This window comes from Scophthalmus maximus, chromosome 3 (assembly GCF_022379125.1).
Source record: "Scophthalmus maximus strain ysfricsl-2021 chromosome 3, ASM2237912v1, whole genome shotgun sequence".
Lineage (NCBI taxonomy): Eukaryota > Metazoa > Chordata > Actinopteri > Pleuronectiformes > Scophthalmidae > Scophthalmus > Scophthalmus maximus.
The window spans coordinates 26,060,001-26,072,363 of NC_061517.1; the positions used below are offsets into that span (position 1 = coordinate 26,060,001).

General features: G+C 47.9%; 1 protein-coding gene across 3 annotated transcripts in view; it reads right to left on the bottom strand.

Annotated features, from left to right (window-relative positions):
• loxl2b (lysyl oxidase-like 2b) overlaps positions 1-12,363 on the bottom strand; it is a 32,891-nt gene that overhangs the window by 11,301 nt on the left and 9,227 nt on the right. For all 3 annotated transcript variants that reach the window (XM_035639559.2, XM_035639558.2, XM_035639560.2), the window contains exons 4-5: positions 4,940-5,151; positions 2,018-2,234 (exon numbers count right to left, since the gene is read on the bottom strand). In XM_035639559.2, coding sequence (XP_035495452.1) covers positions 2,018-2,234; positions 4,940-5,151 — 429 coding nt within the window. The remainder of the gene's footprint in view (positions 1-2,017; positions 2,235-4,939; positions 5,152-12,363) is intronic.

Below are 12,363 nucleotides of genomic sequence, written 5' to 3' on the forward strand. Positions count from 1 at the left end.
CTTGCAAAATGACAGAGTCGCCCTCCTCCGGGACGAGGGCGCCGCGCGCTGGGTGGCTTCGCCTTCACGGAACGTGCTATTAACACCGTTCGTCCCCGTTAACTGTTTAGACAAAGTGGAAATGTTTCATTGGAGTAATTAAACACTTGAGCAGCACAGTTTAAGTCAAAGTCCAGGCGACTTCATGTGTGGGCTCTGACACACCGGTCACCTCCTCCTCCTCATCGCGGTGGTGGGAACATTAAAAACCTTCATATGTCCATCAACCAAAACAATAAATGTGGCACGTAATCCTAAAAGACAATAAAGACTATGCTTGTGATGATGAATATGTGTAAATGGCAGCAATACCATGGAGCTGCATATGGTTAGAGAATCAGGAACCTTGGATATACAATATACAAACTGCACATCACTGTCGATATTTCACAAAGATTCAAAGCACGCTGTTATGAGACGTCATGTAACTCACGCTGACACAGTTAATAGATCCAAGAGTCCATGAGAAAAGGAACCGACAGTTTTTCATATTGAATCCATGGTTTTTTGCTGCTTCCAGCTTTGCAGACGAAGAGGATTTGCTGCTTGTCGGGGTCATTTTATTGTCAAATTGAATATAACTAAGTTATAAAGTGTCCAAACTTCAGGACATTGTCCTTGTGACGGGCACTTTTTTCACTAGTTTATGATGCATGAACTCAAAGTAGGTTTTCTGTTTTCCTCTGGTTCCCAGCTGAAGTTAGTTTTATTCATCTAATTAAGAAACAGTGGGAAAATATTAACTCGGCATATTCCCGCGCTGTCGGCTTCGCTACCCCGCCGGCTTGTTGCTGTGAATTTCTGTTTTTTAAATCATTCAGATTAATGTGAGGCCGTAAACAGCTTGAACGTTGAACTGGCCGAAATGAATTTTTTACTCATGGCTCGGAAAAGTGCTGCGTGAATAACGTTGAACCGATTTCATCAGACGAATCGGTGAACTAGTCAAAAGACGTAACACACACGTGACAGATAATACATAAAGGCGTTATGGAGAATCAGCAAGGTCAATGTGAAGAGACGCAGCGAGCGAAAATAATGAACCGATGTGATCCGGCGGGCGCGTCGGATTCAACGCCAGAGCCTTCGCAGGCACGAAACCTCGTCCGACCAAACCGGCAGGTAGATTTCATCCGACATGTCTTTTTTTTTCTCCTAATGCGTCTGGAATAAAGACTGTCTGAGCGTGGGGGAGGATCTGTGGGACGTGATGTCGGCCACGGCGCTCAGCGGTGGAACGTGACACGGAGCGGGCAGGGAAAGTCCCGTCCCGGTTTCCCTCTTTGGTCAAAAGGGGAGTTGCTTGTTTGACAGGCCGAGTGAGTAAGTTGCACGTCTTTTTTTCGGAGCCTCAAGACCTTTTCAGTCTGCTGAGGGTGTCGGTGAGGACAGAACTCCCGCCCCAGGACCTGGAAGGGAGCCTCTATTATTTTTGGCACACACACAGTATATGAACACGGCCCCTTCTGTTCTCAGTCTGTTCCAGCCGACTGCGAGGGCTTTCCTCCCGTGACGTTGGGCGACCCGGCCTCTCGCTCGCCACCCCTGTTCGTCCCAGAGATGATGGACGGGGTCAGAGGTGCAGTCTGCGCAGGCCGGTCGACTTCTAGGTCAGACTCGGGAGAACCATTTCTTCTCTGGGCTGCTTTCGTCCCGTTGAAACACGGACGAGCCTTCCCCGTGCTGTGACCACATGGTTGTTCGAAAAAATGATGCTTCGCTCGGTGGAGAGGTTTCCTGCCCAAACTAGGACAAATCCTCTCAGAGCAACGTGTCGAACTAACGGGCGACTGAGAAGGAAAACGATCACACAGGCCAGAAAACATCACCAAAAGATGATGCATGACAGAGGTCCATGACTTTAATCAAATCAAATAAATGTCAGGACAATGGTGAGTGTCTGCCCCGAACCTGCCTCTACCGTTAATGTGCGCCTGAAAATCTCATCACACGGAGCGATTTCCAGCGGCGACCTCACCTCTTGTTTGAAGGCCTTCCTGAATCCCGTCATGGACGCCGGGGCGAAGGCCCGGCCGGGCACGCAGCTCACCACCACGGGCAGCCCCTCAGCACAGGTGCCGTTGGTCTTCAGCTCCGCGGCCCGGCCCAGTTTGCAGTTGGACAAATGGGCTTCGTTGCCGGTGCAGTTGACGGCGAAGTCCCAGTACGTGGGCTTCCTCCTGCGAGCGAACATTCTGGACGGAATGGAGGAGAGAGAGGGGGGTCTCGTGAAACTCTTTGGGGGGGACGTCATTGATTCGTGGATCAAACAGACAAGATGGTGGTTTTCAACAGGTAACACGTTCTCCTACAGAGCATATATGTCTCAAAGCATCTCATCCCTGCTTTCAGATGCACGTTTGACACCTCTGACAAACTGACTGTAAACCACCCGCCTTCACCAATCAACACGCAGGCGGAGACCAATATTCTACTTTCAGTATATTTGTCAAATCCCCAGATACATGAAAATCCAAATGAAGGCTAATGTTGCTCCATGTCTGCCGAATGTGTAAACAGGAATCTTTCTTTTTGCTCAAACTTTTACAATCACATCTTGTTGGGCTTTACATCAATTCATAAGTGATGTTCAGCTTGTAGATAACGATATGATGGTTTATGTGTAACTATGTCTGCTCCCTTCTCTTAATTCATGGTAATACAATTCTCCATGTCAGGGGAGCAATCTGAAATGCATGAGGAGCATGGGAGGAGGCACACGGGACTTCATTAACCCGCTCAAGGCCAAAGGACTGGAAACTCCCCAAATGCCAGCGCACCAATATATTTAATATATTGATTAATATATTCATCGAGACTAAATTATTGGTCTGATATCAGAATGGCATATCTTGACACCATGAACGTGGTCCCTGCTAATTGCATTAGCATATTGGGTTATTAGAAGCAAAAGCAAAGGTTAGCTAGGAGCTAGAGCAAACCAGGGTTAATGACACTGCTGCGCTTATCCCCTCCTCATTTATTACTGAGCCCGGATTCTGTGTTTAACGGGCCTCGTCTGCAGATCGGTTCCCTTCCTCGTATCTCGTCTCTGAGGTGAGGAGCGTGACGAAAGGGGTCGAACGGGGACAGGCCGCATTTGCTTTTCATTTGGGAGTTGGCGAGCGGGAAGCTGCAGACTGAAAGCTGTCCGAGGCCGATGGTCGGAGCCAGAGGACCGGCTCTGCTGCCTCCTCTGTGATCCGAACACAGGACATCAGGACTGTTCACTGAAGAATCAAGAGCGTGTTATGGTCCCTCAGGCCTGTGTTCCCTCGGCCCTATGTTCCCTCAGGCCTGTGTTCCCTCGGCCCTGTGTTCCCTCTGTCCTGTGTTCCCTCGTTTCTGTGTTCCCTCGGTCCTGTGTTTCCTCTGTCCTATGTTCCCTCTGCCCTGTGTTCCCTCTGTCCTGTGTTCCTTCTGTCCTATGTTCCACCGGTCCTATGTTCCCTCGGTCCTGTGTTCCCTCTGTCCTATGTTCCACCGGTCCTATGTTCCCTCTGTCCTATGTTCCCTCGGTCCTATGTTCCCTCTGTCCTATGTTCCACCGGTCCTATGTTCCCTCTGTCCTATGTTCCCTCGGTCCTATGTTCCACCGGTCCTATGTTCCCTCTGTCCTATGTTCCCTCGGTCCTATGTTCCCCCTCTGCCCTATGTTCCCTCTGTCCTGTGTTCCATCAGTCCTATGTTCCCTCGGTCCTGTGTTCCCTCTGTCCTATGTTCCACCGGTCCTATGTTCCCTCTGTCCTATGTTCCCTCGGTCCTATGTTCCCCCTCTGCCCTATGTTCCCTCTGTCCTGTGTTCCCTCTGTCCTATGTTCCACCGGTCCTATGTTCCCTCTGTCCTATGTTCCCTCTGTCCTATGTTCCCTCGGTCCTATGTTCCCTCGGTCCTATGTTTCCTCTGTCCTATGTTCCACCGGTCCTATGTTCCCTCGGTCCTGTGTTCCCTCTGTCCTATGTTCCCTCGGTCCTATGTTCCCTCGGTCCTATGTTCCCTCTGTCCTGTGTTCCCTCTGTCCTATGTTCCACCGGTCCTATGTTCCCTCGGTTCTGTGTTCCCTCGGTCATATGTCCCCTCAACCCTGACCAAACCCACAGAATTACTTAATGGTAAGTAAAGGCGGTCTGTCGAAACATTTAGTGAAAGTGAAAGTGAAAGTACACTCTACTTCTGCTGGTCCAAGTCAAAGAAATGATCTGTTATTTTTTAAATACATTTCATTTTAGATGGTGAGAAAAAATCGTGAAGATCATGGATCGTGATTCTATCCTGAAAGATCGTCACATGATCTTTTGGCCACACCGCCCACCCCCCTACACTCACCACCAGCAGAATGAACCTGAAAATAACCCATAAAGATGTCACCAGGGTTATGGACTGTGCATAAGTCTGAGGGAGGGGGAGTTTGAATGAGGGGTTCATTCACCCCGACTTTGACCAGGCATTTCCTATGCAAGGAGGCTCTAAGGAAAGAGTCGCAGGATCTTTTGGGAGCTGGATCCTGAAACAAGTCTTCCTCTGACAGCAAACCTAATTTCAACACTTGCTGCTCATCTGTCGAGTAATTTGCATAAAAAAAACAACAAATCCAGGCCAACGCACGCTTGAATGCATGTTAGGGTTTGGGCTGACTGGTTTACTTGTAATCACCAATTTGTGGGCGTGTTGAGGAAATGAGGGAGAACAGGGTCAGAGTTGAGCAGCTGCCCAGAGACGGATTTTGTCATTATCCAACACACAGCTGCTCTCTGCAGTGAGTCGGTGGCCACATTGATGTTCCACAATACTTTATAATATCATGGATTTGTCCGTGGCCACGACAGAATGAAATCTGCTGTCCTCTCTGAGTTACCCAGGACCACACACGGCCCGACGGGGCGGCGCCGGAGTACTCACTTGTAGACCCTGGCGTTGTACTTCCTCTCCCCGGGGAAGCCAAACATGCCACAGATGACCCTGCTGTTGAACTGGGTCCACTCGGTGTTGCAGATCTGCTTCCACTTGCCGCCATCCTTGACCTCCACGTAGCCCTCCGTCACCGGGATGCGCTTGCGGTACGACGACAGGATGGGTCGTATGCGCGCGTCCTCCACTTGAATGTCGAGGTTCTGTGGACGACACATTGAGAAATGGTTCAAGAAATGTAATCGCACTAAAGTAAAACTGTTTTCTTTAACATGTAACTTGTCAGTGAAAGTACACTATGTCCTTGTGCTTCTGTGTAATTGACATATAGTCTATTGTTGATTTGATAAAATATGTCTCAGAGAACATTCATGTTATGCTTAGGCAGACCACTGAAATCTGATCTAAACTCTCTATACATAACATCTGCGTGGCACTTCCTGTGTTACATAACATGCAGTCAAAGACACTGAGCGTGTGTGTGTCTGGTCCAGACTGTAACACAGCAGCTCAGCTGCCTGTAAATCTGTTTTTTTTTTTTGTTTTTTTTACAGCGAATCACCTTATTAATGCTAAACGCTGTGACCCGCCTGCCCTCGTACCTGCTCTTGGCTTTTAAAAAGCCAGAGGCATCAACAGGCTTTCCATCGCATTATGCGCGGCACGTTTTTCACTGTGGTGAAGCAGTTCAGAGAAGATCAGGGAAAGAAATGCACAAACGCAGCGTCGTGAGCACACATGCAGCAGGAGCTCGTTGCGAAACGGCCTTTTCTTTTTTCTCCGAAAGCCTCGTGTCTACATCGGCGCATGGCTCGGAGACAGTTGCACAATCGCTTCGACCGAAAACAACAAAGTTGTTTTTCGTCAGCGTGAATAAAAGTTCCACTTTCGTGAGTACGAGTAGATTGTGACACGTGGGGACTTAGACACACATTTAGGGTCGGAGTTACAAAAGAGCTGAACAGAAAACAGTCAGCAGGGCCACGGCAGCAGCGTGGCTCGCGGAGGCTTTAAATAAAAAGGACGGTCATTTAAATCTTAGATTGCACAAGCGTCATTATCATTGGCTGCAAAAGGAATAAAGGGCCCCTGAGTGCAGGATGAGTCATCAAACGGTACCAATTGACACAGAGACAAAGGATTAAACCTGAGAAAAACGTATTTTTCGTATCGTGGGGCCTCTGAGAGGAGCCCCCGTCCTCCCCTGGGCCTCTGGGTTCCTCAGGGTTTCCCCTTACGCTCTGTGGTGCACATGTTTCTACAGCTACTGTACACATGTCGCCCATAATGTGTTTGCATTAGAGGCGCGAGGAGGATCTTTGGGGTCGGCAATTCTGATTCGGCAACTTTCCATCTTAGTTTGTAACTTCAAAAACAGTCAGAGTCAAGAAAAGTCATCTGAGCATCTACAGTGAAACTCAGTCAGAGTAGTGTCAAAAAGAAAATCCCCGACCTTTTTCCTCTCAGACTCTTTCAGGGATTAAATAAACATTTTCTTCTCCTATAAACCAAACCCACATTCTTGTGCTACGTGACCGCGCAGGCTGAAGGGAGGTGGGGGGGGGGGGGGGGGGGGGGCTCTGGCTCGGAAGGGGGCACGCGTCGCTTCGCTCGACAGATGGGCCGGTGCACACCAAGACGAAAAACGCAGGCGTCAAATAATGAGAAAGGAGGGTTTCCTAAATTCGGCACTGGCGCGAAAACTGTCCGTCCTCGGTCTTTCCTGACCTCTGCTATTTTTCTCCCGAGGGTGACCACATGAATCGCTCTGGTCAGAAGCGGCGAGGTCTGGACTGCAGTGGATACACAAAACTGTACACGGGGTGAAATCATGGAACATGATAATGAGTGGAAATGTGGCGGTCTTGTGTGGGTTTACTGGATATACAGTACACGACTCCACGGCAGACATGCGGGAAAAAAAGCCAGCTGGAGTCAGACTGAAGTCTGTACGTTCAACCAAACAGGAGACTGAGGCTCTGACACATTGCTATGTGCTCTACTGTCAAGACATAATGTCGGATAAACACGGACACAAAACAACACACAACGAGAGCTTAGGGACAGATATAAAAATCTGAAGTAAACAAACTGCACCTATAACCCCTAACCCTTTTTTTATGGCCTTAATGTTTCTGTTTGCGCAAAAGAATTAAGTTTCGATCACGCGTGCCCTGTTTTGTCCGACTCTGGGCCCCCCTGAGGCGTCGCTTGCTCCGGGGGGCAGATGGAAAAGCCATTGGTGGGGTTGAGTCGTGCAGCAGAAGGTGAGAGGGCCTCAATCTGTCGCAACTCCACTCCGGTTCACAGAGGCCACTTCCGGGTTTTCTAACTGTTTTGTTTTGTTTCCGTCTCAATGGCTCCGTCATTGCTTCGAACCGTGATTTCTCAACTCGTGAGTACCGCTTCGCTGCGCTCACGTAATCTCTTTCGATAAAGACTAAATACTCAACTTCCCCGTGTGGGCAGGAAGCCAAAGGTTACAGCAGCAAACCATTCTTTCCTGAAACACTGCCGCTGTCGTGAAAACATTCTAGTTATGAACGGAATGGATTTGAGATCTCTGTAGTACGAGGAGTGTGTAGTTACACTTACTGTGTGTTCAAGTTGCAGTGAGTAATTCTTTGACCACTCAAGGGCAAAACAACAAGCTGGACATTATGTAGTCGCATAATATGTCGGTATTCATCTGGACTCGTGCTCCAGCAGACGAATGTGAGGCCAGTATTCTTCTTTGAGCTCCGTTTTGGTCTCCAGCAACTTCTCCACAGAGAGATAATCAACCCAACCATCTATGAGAACATACACACTCTGCACAGAAAGGCCGCAGGCGCCTGCAAAGTCGGAACCAGAAGCGTTTCGCAGTGAGTGGCCAGTACTTTTGAATGTGTCATAAGTGGGTTACACATATATTTATTTATTTATTTAAAAAATAATATAATATTCATTCTTTCTGCGATCTGTGAAATCTGAGGAAACCCCGCTGACACAGCCGAGAGCAAACCGGATTGATGAGCGCATCCAAAATATTCTAAGTCTAAAACTGCACATGTAGCTCGTGAGCTGACGCCACTCACATCGAACAGAATGACACCATCTTTATCTGCGAACACTAAAAAAAAACACGGCACACCAGTGATCAGAGGACCAGCTCAGGCAAACTCATTGGAACCACATGAGTTCCTCTCACTGAAGTCGGGACATAAATATGAAGACAGCTACAGCAGCTATGAATCACATCACAGCAGGGGAGTCGCCACGAGTGAGTGAAGTCTTTCCTGATCAAAGAGTACAAACAACTCAATCAATCACATGTTGCTTCACTGACAATCCTACACAGTAATAACTTATATTTTTCATCTTTTTTATTTAATGCAAGGTGACGATACAAGTTTGTTGTTTGGTGGTAGAGTTGCAAACCGCAAACCAACTGAGCGACCGACAGGGGACACTTTATGGTGGCGCACCGCCGATTCCATTTCCAGCAGGGTTTGAAAATTCAACGTGACGTATTCTGGAGCGTTTAGTTCAACAACCGTATTCAACACGACATAGAAACATGGAGACTCACACGGAGGTCGGGTCCACCTCATGGAACTATATTTAACTCATTCAAAGTTGATTATACAGATATGAACACATAGGTATGGACGACATTTTCAATTTCTGTGAATAAGTTCTTCTGAATATTACACACTGTGGCTTTAAGAATAACGTACACCATATGTTAAACTGTATGTCCCCACAATCCTGCTTCCTGTGCTTGGACCATAGACTGTATACGACAGCTCCCAACAGTGAAGCCAAATCCTCTTGATCGCCCCCTGGTGGCTGGCTGCAGAACAGGTCATAAACCCCGCCTCCACCATGTCATGGACCAAACTAAAAAGCCAAAAGAGCACGTTAAATACATTTTTCTCAGAGATGGTTTCTGTCATTAAAGCTATTAAAGGAAATGTTACAACATGATAAGGGGTATATTGTTATAACAGGAACATATATTACCATTTATAATTAACTATAAACCATTCATGTTCCAAGTGGAACATTTCATACCATTAATGTGATACTGACCAATTTTTCTTTTTCTGGAATGGCAGCAATATGCTTCCATACAAAACGCACAAGTATAAGTTGCATGAATATCAAACTCAGCCCATTCGTCTGAACCACTAGTTATGGTTCCTCTCAGGTGGAATAATAACACGTTCATATCAGGAACCTGTTTGTGTTAAACGAAAACACCATTTTCCTCAGGAGGAAACGGTTCCAAAATGGCCCTGGTAACGACCAGTAACGACCACGCTCGCCAGCAAAAAATGAAAGTGCATGGAGCTTAGGAACATATGGTTCCAATAGGGGACAGCAGAATAACACACTGGGTTCACATGCACTGTGCCATGGATTCGCAAGCCTCTCTCTGAGAATTTTATCGAGCCCCCCCCCCCAGTATCCAGACATGAAAAACACCTCTAATTAATATCCCGTCCTTCTCCAGCGCTCACGTGTCTCCGCACGCTGTTTGCACAACGCAGAGAACGCCGTGTGGCGGTGTGCATTTGCTCCCTGAGAGTCCATTTAAAAAAAGGCCCTTTTGGGAGAACAAACTGAAAACAGATGCCTCGCGGAGTCGTGACGAACCCCCGAGCCGATGTGTGACCTGCGAGGACGGCGACGATTGAACGGGAATGAACTGCTTTTATATGGACATTAAAGCTGGAGGGGCATAAAAAAACATGTGGAAGATGAAGACACGTTTGGGACCGACGCCTGCCAGGGTGCGAGGATCTGGATTAGTGGCACGGCTGCTCTCCTTATGTACTTCAGAGGAGACGCATTAATCAGTGTTGACGGCAGAGTAAAATCGAATTGTTCGAGCTGACACAGTTTACAGTGAGACACGGACTCGATGCACAACAGCTGTTTGAACCGATCATTGTTCAGAAGTGAATCCACACAGCTGTTCACACAGAGCCCAGACACAAAACCTAAGGTGTGCACACTCGCAGATAGTACTACCCGCAGGTAGTATTTGTCCTTTCGAATGTCATTTCTGACTTAAGCAAATAAACTGTTCAGCTGACAGTTTTATAGGTGTGCAGTCATAAACCTAAGTATTTCACAAACAGATTTTTGATCGGATGATGGTGCCAGAGGATGAAAAGTCCGGGTCTCGCCAAAGCAGTTGGAACATTTCGTCTCTGAGCCATTCGTCGCCTCGGGGTTTGTGCAAATGTATTTTTGCAAAAAACGGCAGAAAAAGTGGAGCTGATGGATTCACTCCAGGAAGTGTCAGCGGATCAACAAAGTCTTTATGATTCAGCCTGTATTTGCTTCATTGCAATCGATCCACGGTTCCGTGTGCAAGATGTAGTGGCGTTAGGTTGGTTGTGGATTGCAACCCAACCTCTGTGGCCTGCAGGTAACGTCAAAATGTGAAAGGACATGGATTAAAACATAATTATGAAAATGATTCTCCATTTCTGCTGGTAGATCCCCCCTGAATCCTACACCCTGGGCCCCCGAGACACTTTCTCCCCATTGGGGCTGATGGGAATTTCTTTAGTTTTGCAAGGATCTGATCATCGACCAAAGTACTGCGCATATTAAAGTTTTGACCTGGAGGTGGCACAAAATGAAAAGTCGAGGGATCACAGAAGTTATTACAATTCTCCCTCGACAGGATATGAATGTGTCTGAATGTTATGACCCCACTGGTCCGCTGCAGGAACAGAGGGGAACCTGCAGGAACCTTTTAGTTCCTTGAAAAGAGTTCAGAAAGCCGCGTTTCCACCGCAGGCACTAGACCCAGGAACGAGGAACTTTAGGAGGTACTCTGTGCGTTTCGACCGCAGGAACCACAGCCTAAATTTAGTTTCTGGGTAATTTATTTACCCTCGAGAAAGACCCTGCCCGGGAGGGAGTACTGACTGAAGGCTCAGGAACTATGGGGGCGGGGCTACAGTGCTGAAGAACTGTGATTGGTGGGGTCGCTCGCCGCATTTTACTTCACCCGCCGTGTTTGAAAGCCGGTGCGCAGCTGCAAGCTCACTACTGTTTAGTTTCTCCGACGCGCATTCGTCATGGACACGCAGGAGAGAAGCTACGATAGGCGGGCGACGGCGAGGTGCAGGCCCTGCTGAGCACTTTTGCCGAGGACGATATCCAGCGGGAGCTGGAAATGGCACAACAATGGGCCACATTTTAGTTCCTGGAAGTAACAGTTCCTGGTACTTTTGGTGGAAACGCGAGTCATGATTGAGTTTTTCAGGGCTTAACACGCTGGGAAGTAGTAGTATGACAAAACTGACTAACCCTGAATTCGGGCCAGATTATTACATCACATATTACATTGCGTGTGTTCTTCTGCCCCTGACACACGTTAGAGAAAAGATGAGCAGCTGTTCAGAGGTTGTTCTCCTCTTCAACTCCACGGCCGATTGACGGATCAACCAAATCTGATCTGCACATGACTACAGAACATACAGTCAGAAAAATCAAAGGCATGGCTCGTCTGTCTGGGCACAAATAAGACCCTGAAAACTCAAGTTTCGTAAAAAAATAAATAAAACATCCAAATGAGCATGTTCTGCAATGTTTGTGATATGATATTCACACTGGTCTCAGATCAGGCGCTTGATTTTAGAATCCCCAGGGGCTAAATATCTGCCCGCGTCGCACTGTGGGAATGTGATGCCTCTGGGTGAAGACTTTTACCTCGCGACAGAAACACCTACCAGCTATGATGGGAAAAAAATACTTCAGTAGCATTTTAAGAATGCGACATTAAGGGCAGCCAGGTTTCCACGGCGCAGACCTGCTGAAGGGCTGGGAGTTACTGCAGCCACACCGCAGCATGATTGGAGGTTTTAACGGGGAGGAAAAGTGGAAGAGTTGACTTGAAGGCCTCGCGGGGAAAAGATGACTAAAGAGAGGAAAGTGGGAGTTGTTAGCTTGACTTGGTGGGACACGCAGGAAGAGAGAGAGAGGGGCAGGAGGGACGGGAAGAAACCAGATAACGAGGACACGTCTGGTTCTGTTGATCCCCGCAGTGAGATTTCATCCCGACCTGTTGTGACACAACACCCACAGAAGAGTTGTCAGGACAGGCGAGACGGAGGCTGACGAGAGGGAAAGGGAGCCGGGCAGCATGGGACGGGGCCCGCGGGGCGTCTGTCATCACCAGGATCTCCCGCCCGCTTTCCAAAACGGTTCACGATGAGCGGCGAGCACATGTTGTGAACGTCTTTGTGTGAGAGGTGCACGGGTGTAGGGTTTCTAATTACTGACGCAAGTTACACATTTTTTTATGAAACTGGCCTTTGTGGCTATAAGTGAAAACCAGGATGCAGAAGGCAGAGAGACCAAATCTAAACATTCGAGGTGTGGCATGTTTATATATGATACATTATAAT